The sequence below is a fragment of the Gnatocerus cornutus genome, chromosome 7, assembly GCF_029298725.1.
Source record: "Gnatocerus cornutus isolate USDA-ARS CGAHR chromosome 7, icGnaCorn1.1, whole genome shotgun sequence".
Lineage (NCBI taxonomy): Eukaryota > Metazoa > Arthropoda > Insecta > Coleoptera > Tenebrionidae > Gnatocerus > Gnatocerus cornutus.
This window is the reverse complement of record NC_142239.1, coordinates 14,197,432-14,208,456: the sequence shown is the minus strand read 5'-3', so window position 1 is coordinate 14,208,456 and position 11,025 is coordinate 14,197,432. Positions and strand designations below refer to the sequence as shown.

Sequence of the window (11,025 nt, the reverse complement as noted above, 5' to 3'; positions counted from 1 at the left end):
TGGTTTCTCTAGATTCTTTGAATGTTTTTTTTTTCCTTGATTCTTTTTAAATTGTCTATTTTTTCGCAGATTTTTTAGATTTTCTTTGAATTCGTTTAGTTTTTTTTTTGAACCTGTGATTTTTCATAAATTACAAGTATTTTTTCTTTGTGTATTCATGAATTTTGACATTCTTCGATTTTCTTCGATTTTTAAATTATTTTGTATATAAATTTTAGATTCGTCTTAAATTCGTTAAATACGCTTTAATTTTTTTAGATTCTTCATAGAATCAGTTCAATCTTTTTAGATTTTCCTGATGTTTATGCGTACGATAATTTATTATTGAAATTCTTACTCTTATTAAATTTTCCTAAAATCTTATCTCGTTTCTCATTAGATCTTCAAGATTCTTTGTAATTGCGTTTTAGATTTTTTATCATATGCTCTCTAGATAATCTGAATTTTTTTTATGTCATATTTTTCTTAGATTCGCTAAATTATCTTCAGATTATTCTCAAATTCATTAAAATTTTTAGATTTTAGATTTTTTAGATTATTTTGAGCTTTTTTAACCTTTTTAGATTCGTCTGTCTTTCTTTCTTTATTTAATTTCTTTATTTAAGTCTCCGATTTTTTTATTTTTTTTACCTTTATTTGAACATACTTCCCTTGGAATTTGTATTGAATTTCTTTGTGTTTTCTAAATACATATTAATGTTGATTCTTTTAGAGCCTCAGATTTTCTTTAATTTTACTATGAAATTTTACATTCTCTTCATATTTTCTTAGATTCTCTCGTTATTTAAATTTCCCTTTTTGTTTTTTAGATTCTCCTTGGATTTTCTAGATTTTTTTGAAATTTGTGTGAATTTAAACCTTTTGATTTTTGTTTAGATTTTTCTTAAAATCTCTTTGTTTTCTTTGGACTTTTTGTGTCTTCTTTAAGTTGTCTTAAATTTCTTCTTATTTTTTTCTACCGGTTTAGGCAAAACAATCTCGAGAATTTTAAGAATATATGTAGAAGATCTTCTTTGTAAAATTAATTAATTAATTAATTAAAAATTAAGAGCTTCTAAAACTAGAGGATCCAAAAAATTGGGATTGATGGAACCTAATCTGTGACGGCAAAAAACTAAATTAGCGTGTCATCCTACAGTAAGAAATTAGCTATTTTTAATTCAATTTATCATTCCAAGAGGAAGTTTGTTAACCAAACCGCAAACCCATAAAAGAAACTTTTCACTCGCGCCACACCTAACATTGAGTCTCATCGTCCACAAACGCAATGACGATCAAATTATTATTCCTCCTCCTCCAAATCCTCACATTTACGGTAAGAAAAAACTTTCATCTCCCCAAAATTAGTTTTTTTTTAGTTTGCAGCATCCAACCACCGCTATAACAACGCCGTTTTCACCCACAAAACCAAGCATCATCCTCCACACCAAATTCTCGAAAAACTCCAACAGGAGAAAGATTGCACGTTCAATATCTGCGAAAATGTTCCCCAATATCCTGAAGATGACGTACGACGTATTGTCGATCAACACGATGCCTTTCATTCATTCCTCAAAGGCCACGTAATCGAACCCGTCAAAAGCATATCTCTGTCTGCGCGAAATGAAAGAAAAATGGAATCGTTTTGTAAAACTGTAGATATTGTTGCTGCTCCGAAACTGATGTTGGATGTGGAGAATGTGAGGAGACGTATTGTGAATCTTAAGAATTATAGTCAGATTTTGAAATACCAAACTTGCGAGTGAGTAAAAAGAAAATGTGTTTGAAAGATTTTTAGTTTTGTTTGCAGTCTTGACGAAGGTGAGGAGTGCTTTAAGGGGACTCTGTTGGATATCAAGACAAAGTGCGTCCAAAGATTTAACAATATTAAGCTCGTGACGGTGGATGTAGATCACAGGATTTTAGAGTATCGCACTTTTAGTATTCCTACGACTTGCGTCTGTACTTATATTAGAGGATTTTTTGAGTAGCTTTGTGGAGAATTTTGTTGACTCCGACTACAAAAGATAAGGATAAAATTCCTCTTTTCCCCGGCCGATTGTTCACATTTTAGCCGCAGGCAAATGCCGCGCAAAATCAATAAAAACCAAACTCAACCACCCTTCTAATAATAAATATTGTATTCTGCCCCCTTTAAAGAGCACTTTCGTTTCTCCCGTGACGTCAGCTTTGACTCTGACCCACATTTCCCGTCTGTAGTTTCCCTGTCCTAAATTCCCGCTTTTCCCGTACCTCCTGTACGCAAGCGTCCACTTCTTGTATTGACTGGTTGCCGTCCACGGCAACTATAATACCATGCGTGCTTGCAATTTGCGTGTTCTCAGGCGTTTATTTCAGTTCCGGTGTTAGGTTTTCCAAGTGAGCTTTTCTGTAATTCATTTTTATTCGGTTGTTAACGAATCGTTTTATCACTGTCCTGTTGCTTGCGACATGTAACAATCTTACAACTTGTGGCCTAAGCCGTCTCCGAAACATGAAAAATGAAAGTTGTCTCGAAGAAGCCACAACACGCGACTAGTAGCCATCCATGGGTAAGATAAACATTTTCTTTCTCTGCGGGCTTATCAGTGTTGTTTTAAGGTTTCTGCTTCTTTAGTCGTGCTGGGTTTGGGGGCTCTTGCTCTGGCTGTCTTCTGGATACGAAAATGCAGGTACTGAATGAATTGATTTCCGATTTACACAACTTAGAAACTCGTGTTATCTTTAATAGCCTTATAGACTCCCAAGTTCCTCCTTTGAATTTACGATGTCATTATAGCTGCTACCTTACGAGATATCGTTTCCGTTTCAATTACACTGGGGGACTGGAAATTCGATTTCGTTTTCTGATACACACCAAATTTTCATTATCATACTCTGTGACGTCAGAGGCGGGAAAATACTAATCAACTAAATTGTTTACGTTGTTAGATAACAGAAAAAACCTTCAGAGAAATAAAATACGAGGGTAATTCACAATAAATTAGTCGGAAGAAAATCGGTATTCAAGTGCGCAGTTGAACCTCGCCTGCAAAATTTAATTTCAATCTAAGATTTGATAAAGCATTTGAAGGAAAACTGCGGGAATTTTAAAATCGATAACACGCATTTCATGCTTAAACATGTAAAACGTGCTGTAGTGTGACAGACGACGAAATATTCTAAAACTTTTAAACTTTCCAAGAACTCGACTCAAGCACGCACAAGATATGCGTCGTTTGCAACATGTTTAGTTTCACGTAAATGTCAATAACTCAATCATAAAATCAAGAGCAAATTTTTTAACTTTCAAAAATGGTGGATGCGCCGGGAAACATGTGGCGAGTTTGAATTAGACTTTATCTGTTAATTAATCATCAGACTGAATTACAATTTTAGCAGCATCAGCAAACTAGTTTAATTTATCCTGTAATTGGGATTTATGAGTGCGGTGGTGACCCGACCGTGGGACTCATATATTTCGTTTGTGCCAAAAAAGTTTTATATCGTGATAGAGATGCCAATTTTTCGCACTCTCTATAAAGAGAGTTCAAACTCTGAATTAACTTTTTGTTGGTTTGTCGAGTCTAAATTATTGCAATCGATGAGTTGGCGCTTTTATGTATTTGGACTGTGCTTATGTTGAAACAACGAGCTTCGAGCTTTCTGAGAGATAATAAAATTAATCTTGTTGTGTAAATGAAGGTTTTCTTGTTTGTTTGGACTTTTATTCCCAATAATTTTGAAAGTGGAGTTTATCAATTGGGTTGTTTACAAAAATTGCATATTTTAAGAGATTTGAATTTTTAGACACCGCAATATCTTGTAAGTGCTATAATTCATGTACTTCCGTGTTTTTGTTTGTCAAACTACGCACATTTATTAAACCTAAATTGCATTGTTTAAACATGCTAGCAAACATTCAAAATATAGAGCTAAAATTCCAGAAATTGCAAAAATTGGAACACGTAATAAATTTGGACTGCATCTTTATAATGTGAGCAAAAATTCAAAATAATTGATTCAAAAATCCAAATTAAAAAAATAGTATTTATAACTAGTAGTAAAACTACTAGTTTTAAATAACTAGTAGTAATAGTAAAATAACTCAAAACCTTCATTAATTTTCCGAATGCCCTCATTTTTGTATTTCCGCTTCATTTTTTGTTACTTGTTATGTCTGTACAGCAAGCAATAAGGTATAATTATTGGCTCAAAATTGCAGATTTTAGAAAATTTTAGTATTTGATAAACCCCAAATATTCATTAATTGTTGCCACAACTCCGAAACTTCAGGGTTTATGTCAAAAAATTGGGACACTTAATAAGTTTGAACTAATTATTAGGTTAGCAAAAATTCAAAATTATAGACTCAAAAATGCAGATCTTAGAGAATTGGAATTTTTAAATATCTCAAAATTTCCACTGAAGACTTCGAATGCCATAACTTCTGTCGTTCTTAATCTTTTTTTATCAAACTTGGCACACTTAATAAACGCAAACTGTCTAAATAGCGAGCAAAATTGTAAAATTGTAGGCCCAAAATTGCAGATTTTTAGAAAATTTTGATTTTTAAAGAACGCAAAATTTTCATTAATTGCTCGGAGTGCTACAACTTCAAAATTTTAGGGTTTATGTCTAAAAATTAGGACACTTATAAGTTTGGATAGTTTATAGTTTAAAGTTTATAGTGAACAAAAATTCAAAATTATAGACCTAAACATGAAGATTTTAGAAAATTAGAATATTTAAATTCTATTCTTTTTTGATTTTGATTGATTTTCAATCAATGTTCTGATTGCGAGAAAAAAAATTATAATTCTAGGCCTAAAATTGCAGATTTTAGAAAATTTTAATTTTTGAAGATCGCAAAATTTCCATTAATTGCCACAACTTCCGGAATTTCCGGGTCTATATTTATAAAACTTGGAACATGTATTAAGATTGATCTGTTTATACAATGAGCAAAAAGTCAAAATAATAGACACAAAATTGTAGATTTTAGAATATTAGCATTTTTAAATAACTCAAAATTTTCGTTAAATGTTCTGAATGCTGTAACTTTTGTATTTCTGTGTTTTTTTTTTGTCAAATTTGGCATATAAAATAAACCTAAACTTTTTATACAGTGAACAAAAATTCAGAATTGTAGACTCAAAATTGCAAAGTTTAGAATTTTAAAATTTTTGAAGAAAGCGAAATCTTCATTAACTGTTTTGATTGCCATAACTCTGGAACGACCACGTCTATAATTTTAAGATTTTACACACTTAACAAATTTGAACTGATTATAAATTGAACAAAAGGTTCAAATTGTAGACTTAAAATTTTAGATTTTGAACCCACTTTTTTCAATTTCTATAAAACTATTTTATTTTTTCATTTGTTTTTCTTCAAATCTTTAAATATATGAATTCGGTTTTTTTTTTAATTCAGCTATTCTAGTTCAGAATATATCAATATCTTTTGAATATGTTCTCATCATTCTCAATTTTTCAAATTATCTCATTTTTAAAAAAAATATTTTCCTGTGCTTTGTATTCTTTGTACTGTTTAAATCATTGTAGAAAGTATTGTTTTATTAGCCTTTCTATTAAATTATTTTTATACGAACTACAGCAAATTCATCAACTTAAAATGCTGGATGCGCCGGGATAAATAAGTAATCATCAAATTTTATTATTTATTCGCGTGCAAATTCCACCTCTTCGATTAAATTAAACTCCCATCACTCACTAGCAAAGCTCTTAACGCCACATCTAGTTAAATAAATTAAACACGAAAGCAGAATCCCTACAGTCTCATTACCGTTTAATCCCACCTAACTGCATTAAAGCCTTAGAAAATCCTCAGAATTCAGTTCCGTTCGGTCTGACTCTCCGTAATCATGTTTAACCTTTACCAAAACATTAATAAAAAAGAAGAAGAAAAAGAACCACAAGTGATAGGTCACGAACGGTTTTACCAAGAACGATCGCGTTCCAGCTCGCGAAGGAAAAAGAAAGCTCCACGAAGAGCTCACAGTGCAGCGGAATTCTCTACGTGTGCACTAAGTGCCGCAAATAAAAGAGCTGAATTCGGAAAACGGAGTCATAGCTCGGAAAATCGGAGCGAGGATGGAAAATCGACGCCACAAAGGGCGGAGTCGTTTGCCAGAGGGCTTTTCTCAAAACGGTAAAAACGCCAGAGTCTTATATGGTTTTAAATTTATGAAATTCTTTTGTGCGGTGCTTAGAAAGTCTGACATCTTTATATCGCGTGAATCGTGGCAACGTGTTCCAAGACGGGACGCGTCGTTTATATTCACACGATTATTATGGCTCGAAAACGTGCGCTGGTTAGGTGATTTATCACGTTAAACGGCCGTTCAATCGAATTAACGCAGATCTTATTCTAGATCAAGTATTGGATATTGATTTTGGTTGTATTAAAAATTGACTCGTCCCACACATGCCCCAGTTTCTATTCTTACGATCCCATTAAATAATTCTCTATTAAATTTGTTTTCTAGGTCGTCCGGAACTCCCAAACATGAATACAGCGCCTTAAAGACCGATGGGGGTAATGAGAAACTCCGGGCGGAACAGCAAATCCGGAATGGGATTTTTATGGCTTGTAAACACCACCTTTCCAATAATGATAGATATGAGCTCAAGATTCAATTGGGGGAAATTGGATCCCGCACGGATAAGCACTGGTAAAATTCGTTAAAAAATGTAAGACGCACCACTGAAGATGAACTTTAGGTTTACCGTTCAAGATACAACTCTAGGGGCCGAGCGACTTCTCACTTTAGTCCCCATTCCGTCTATGTGCCCTTTGGACCCTTCGCCAAGCACTAAAGACACCCTCCTCGATTTGTTTCGAGGTTTGCAACACCCGTACATCCACCCCATTCTTGATATCGAGTTTTGGGATACAGGGGCGGCTCTTATCAGTCCTTTGAATCCGTCCGGTAGTTTGAAGGACTTAATATATGGGAGTCCCTGGCATGAGGATTACGAGAAAAAGTATAGCTGTCGAGGAGACGGCCTTCCTCTGAGAATGGTAATTTTTTGTGGAATTTACTATTAATAGCTAATGGCATGACAATTTAGTAGCCGAGAATAAAAACGATCGTTCGATTTTATGGAGTAATAACCTTTGATTCCATTAATCAATAAAGTTGACGGGTTTCTTATTGTTGCTGTTGAGAAACACTCAAGTAGCGCTAAGATGATTAATGATGGGATCTTTAGTTATTATTATTGCTCCTGAAAAGCGCGTTTATATTCTAAATATAGAAACATTACAATAAATAAACGAGACTGTGTTTGGCCTCATTATCTACTTTTTAAATCCAATGTTTAACTTGGCTGATCGAAAATGCAATACTTGTTGAGTTTGGCTCGGGACTGCATTTTCAATTGCCTGAATAATTCAAGCATTGTTAAGCCAAAGTGTTATGTTGCTTTTTTTAATGTTCTGTCTATTTTTATGGGGTTTTTAACAGAGGCGGATTAAGGGGGGATGAAAAGTACTGGATCTTTTAAAAGTGTTTTTTTCTGTCTTTTATTATAACATAAATTTTTTAATTTTGGATTTTTTTTAGTTCTTTACATTATAACAAATTTCTATATTCTCAATTTTCTCTAGAGTGTGCATAATTTTTTGTAAATTTTTTTTAGATATTTTATTGAGTCTGTTCTTTTTTAGTACTCTGAATTTTTTTTTTATTTTCTGTAGAGTCTTTAGTTTCTCTTAACATCTTTTTGAAAACTGTCAGAAGTCTTTAGATTATTTATAACTTTATAGATCTTCTTTAAATTGTGTACATTTTCTTCCTTTTCCAAATTCTTTCAGATTTTTCTTAGAATCCCTAAATTTTTTCTGCAATTTATTTGTATTTTTTGGATAGTTTATCTGCACATACAGCTTTTCTGTAGATTGTCTTTAAATTTTCATTATGAAATTTAATTATAAATGCTAGAAAATTTTGCATTTGCTCTTAAATACAAATTCGTAAAATTTTTATTTCGAGTTCTAAAATTTTGTAATTTAGCAGAATCAGAAGAAGTAACTCCTTCAAATTTTCTTGCTCCATCGTTTGAATTACGAGAGTTATGGAATTTAATTACAAAACCTAGAAATTTTAGATTCGCTCTAAAAATTAAAATTTTTAAATCTTTTATTTCTTGTTATAAAATTTTGTAATTTGGCAGAATTAATAAGCATACCAAAAGTGTTAATTTCTCTAAATTTTATTGTATTTATTTATTTATCTATTTAAATTACCAGAATTATAGAATTTGATTGAAAATGGTGGAAATTTTGGATTCGCTCTAATAAATTAAATGTTGTAAAATTTATATTTCTTGTTCTAAAATTTTGTAATTTGAGAGAATTAATAAATATACCAAAATTTTTACAATTTTTATTTCTAGTTTTAAAATTCTGTAATTCAGTGGAGTTAATTAGCGTACCCAACGTAGTAATTTCTCCAAATTTCATTGTTGTACTATTTAAATTACCAGAATTATAAAATTTAATTGGAAATTTTGGATTGCTCTAATAAATTGAAATTTGTAAAATTTATATTTCTAGTTCTAAAATTGTGTAATTTGGCAAAGGTAATAAGCCAACCGAAATTAGTAATATGTACTTCTAAATAAATGTAAAGTTGCAATTTGTGGAGCCCTTTTAAAGTCGACGCATGGTGCACCTCTTTTAAACCCGCCTCTGCTTTCCAAAACAATCTAAAAATAGACATACATAAACGAAATTGTAAAAATATGTTTGTAGTGACCAGAAATAAAAACAAATTATACCTTCAACAAACAAAATGAATAAAAATATGTGTATAAAAAATATGTAAATTGTTTGTTTAGTTCTGAATTTTTTATTAGGTTTGATGCATATTTATTTCCATATTTACATTTATATTTTTATTTTCCTGGTTTGATAGGGTGGATATAATCAATAATTAAAATGTTTGTTCAGATTGTTATCGACGTTTTATGTTGAACATTATTTACTTCTAATAATAAACATTCATTACAAATAACTTCAATTTTCAAATCATGCATACAAACAAATAAATAAAAATATTTAATTTAACAACATTTTTCGAAACTTCTTGTTTTTCCAGATTCAGTGCCTGGGCCGCCAGATCCTCGAAGGCCTCCTCTTTCTCCACAACCGCTACTTTCCCCCATTCTACCACTTACACTCCGGCAACGTTATTATACAAAACGGAGTTGCTCGTTTAGCAGGCCTAGAAAACGCCCTATTAGGATTCCTCCCTAAAGCCCCCAGCGCCCCTGAAACCCTAGCTTTCGGATATTTGCTCTTCGAAATGGCAGCAGGATACGAATTACCAAAGCCACCAAGCCCGGCACACCTCCAATTAGAATTAGAAAGAGCGCCGAAAGTAGCCGATGCTTTAAGTTTGATTTTCCAAAACACCAGAACACCGAGTTTAGAAGAATTAGTTTGTTGCGATTTATTTAGAGGAGTGGAGTTGAGGGAACTTCGAGGTGCCAGCATTGTTCAAGTCAACACGCCTCCTCAAGTCATCGAACTTCTGGAGATTGTGAGAAATCCAATGCCTCCGTCGCCGTTAAGACGGTAAGTCGAAAAATAGAAAAGAGGTGTTAAATTTTATTTGGTTGCATGCAGAAGATACTATTCACGTGATTTAGATCCTTGGTTTGCATGAGGGTTTGTGTGGTAAGCGTTTAAATGTGTAGATAGACGTGTTTTGAGGCTTAATAGATATTTAGACTGAGTTTTATTCTAGAAAAGATGTAGTCGTGATAATAGAAGACAGGCGATTAGAAGATATAATAGAAGAAGACAACGAAGATAGTGATTCTAATAACGCCAGTGATAATCGGTAGTAGAATCGTAGCATTTAAATGAGTAGAATAGCCCTCTATAGTCATTAAACATTTAAATGCTGCCTCTCAATTTCGCAAATGTGTGCTGTGTCAAGGCTTTAAATGGATGTTAATGTGTGGCCAAATTTTGGACCAACATCTCCGTTTCTCGTACTACAAAAATATTCAATGTATTTTCATACAGATCGATCGAATAATCAAAAGTGAGCAGCACTCTTCATATTTTACTATCGACTCAGTAGCATTAGCAATAACTTGATGTCCGAATTAGTTCAGTTGGTTCGTGACAACAGAGAGTTTCCACTTCAAGCTAGTTGACTGAAGCTGACACTCACAGGAAACGCTCTGTCGGAACAAAAAGTAGATTGAAAACACCAGTCTTTGTTTTATAGCTAGCGCATTTCATGGTAGATTTATAGTCCCGTCACTAATACTGTAAATGGCCGTCCTTTAGGACTAGTCAAGGCAATACTTATGGCAGAAAACATATCCATTACCGTCCTAATGTGACCGTCAATTTTATAAGCTGTTTTATTTTCTAGATTGTCTTTAATTAAATTACGGAAAAACATTGTTAAAAGGAGAAAAATTCTAATCAAACGCTTCACTTCGGCGAATTATGGACGTAAAATTTGTGTTAATTTGTTATACGACAATCACAGGAATAATGTCAAATGCAATATGTTTAAATAGGAGACAAGTTTTAGTTTCTGTGTACGAACTGTAGATTTATTGTTATTTCATTAAAATTACCCGCAAATTTTAACCGTCTTTTATTTATTTATCCATTTCATTTGAAATGCTAATTTCCTGAATTTGAATGAGTTATATGCATTATAACTCAGAGAGAAGAGTTTTTGGATAATAAAAATGTGCTAATAATGAATCAATACATGAAGCTCTGTTGTTGAAGACCTAATTAGTGACATTTGTGAGGTTTCGTTTTAATGTTGTTTGTAAAATAATTTTGAAGTCTTTCTTAAATCAATTTCTCCCTTATTTTTGAAGCAAACTTGCGTTATTTTAGCTTATTTTACCCAGAATTTTGCGCTGTTTCTTAATCCGGGCTTAAAATCCACGCACGACAAAAATTAACTGAGTTATGGCCGTTTAAAATTTCGGATAGTCGATTTTTATTTTTCAAATTTGTAATGCTCGATATCGTCGAAATTACAACAGATAAATAGAA

At 32.4% G+C, this 11,025-nt stretch overlaps 2 protein-coding genes across 8 annotated transcripts; both read left to right on the top strand.

Annotated features, from left to right (window-relative positions):
• Nucleotides 1-1,178: 1,178 nt before the first annotated feature.
• Nucleotides 1,179-2,115, top strand: LOC148171334 (uncharacterized). Its single transcript, XM_088041639.1, has 3 exons — nucleotides 1,179-1,315; nucleotides 1,359-1,741; nucleotides 1,790-2,115. The coding sequence occupies exons 1-3, from the start codon at nucleotides 1,268-1,270 to the stop codon at nucleotides 1,968-1,970; spliced, it is 612 nt and encodes a 203-aa protein (XP_087897765.1). The 5' UTR covers nucleotides 1,179-1,267; the 3' UTR covers nucleotides 1,971-2,115.
• Nucleotides 2,116-2,222: 107 nt separating this feature from the next.
• On the top strand, nucleotides 2,223-10,602 carry Slob (Slowpoke binding protein). Of its 7 annotated transcripts, none has more exons than XM_088041637.1 (6): nucleotides 2,223-2,531; nucleotides 2,581-2,651; nucleotides 6,470-6,655; nucleotides 6,705-7,005; nucleotides 9,086-9,564; nucleotides 10,379-10,602. In XM_088041637.1, the coding sequence occupies exons 1-6, from the start codon at nucleotides 2,481-2,483 to the stop codon at nucleotides 10,527-10,529; spliced, it is 1,239 nt and encodes a 412-aa protein (XP_087897763.1). In that variant the 5' UTR covers nucleotides 2,223-2,480; the 3' UTR covers nucleotides 10,530-10,602. The 7 variants fall into 7 exon arrangements, with proteins under 7 accessions (XP_087897763.1, XP_087897764.1, XP_087897761.1 ...); XM_088041638.1 differs by having other exon boundaries at nucleotides 2,231-2,531; nucleotides 9,737-10,472; XM_088041635.1 differs by lacking the exons at nucleotides 2,223-2,531; nucleotides 2,581-2,651 and adding exons at nucleotides 5,803-6,132; nucleotides 9,616-9,666 and having other exon boundaries at nucleotides 10,379-10,470.
• The last annotated feature ends 423 nt before the right edge of the window (nucleotides 10,603-11,025 follow it).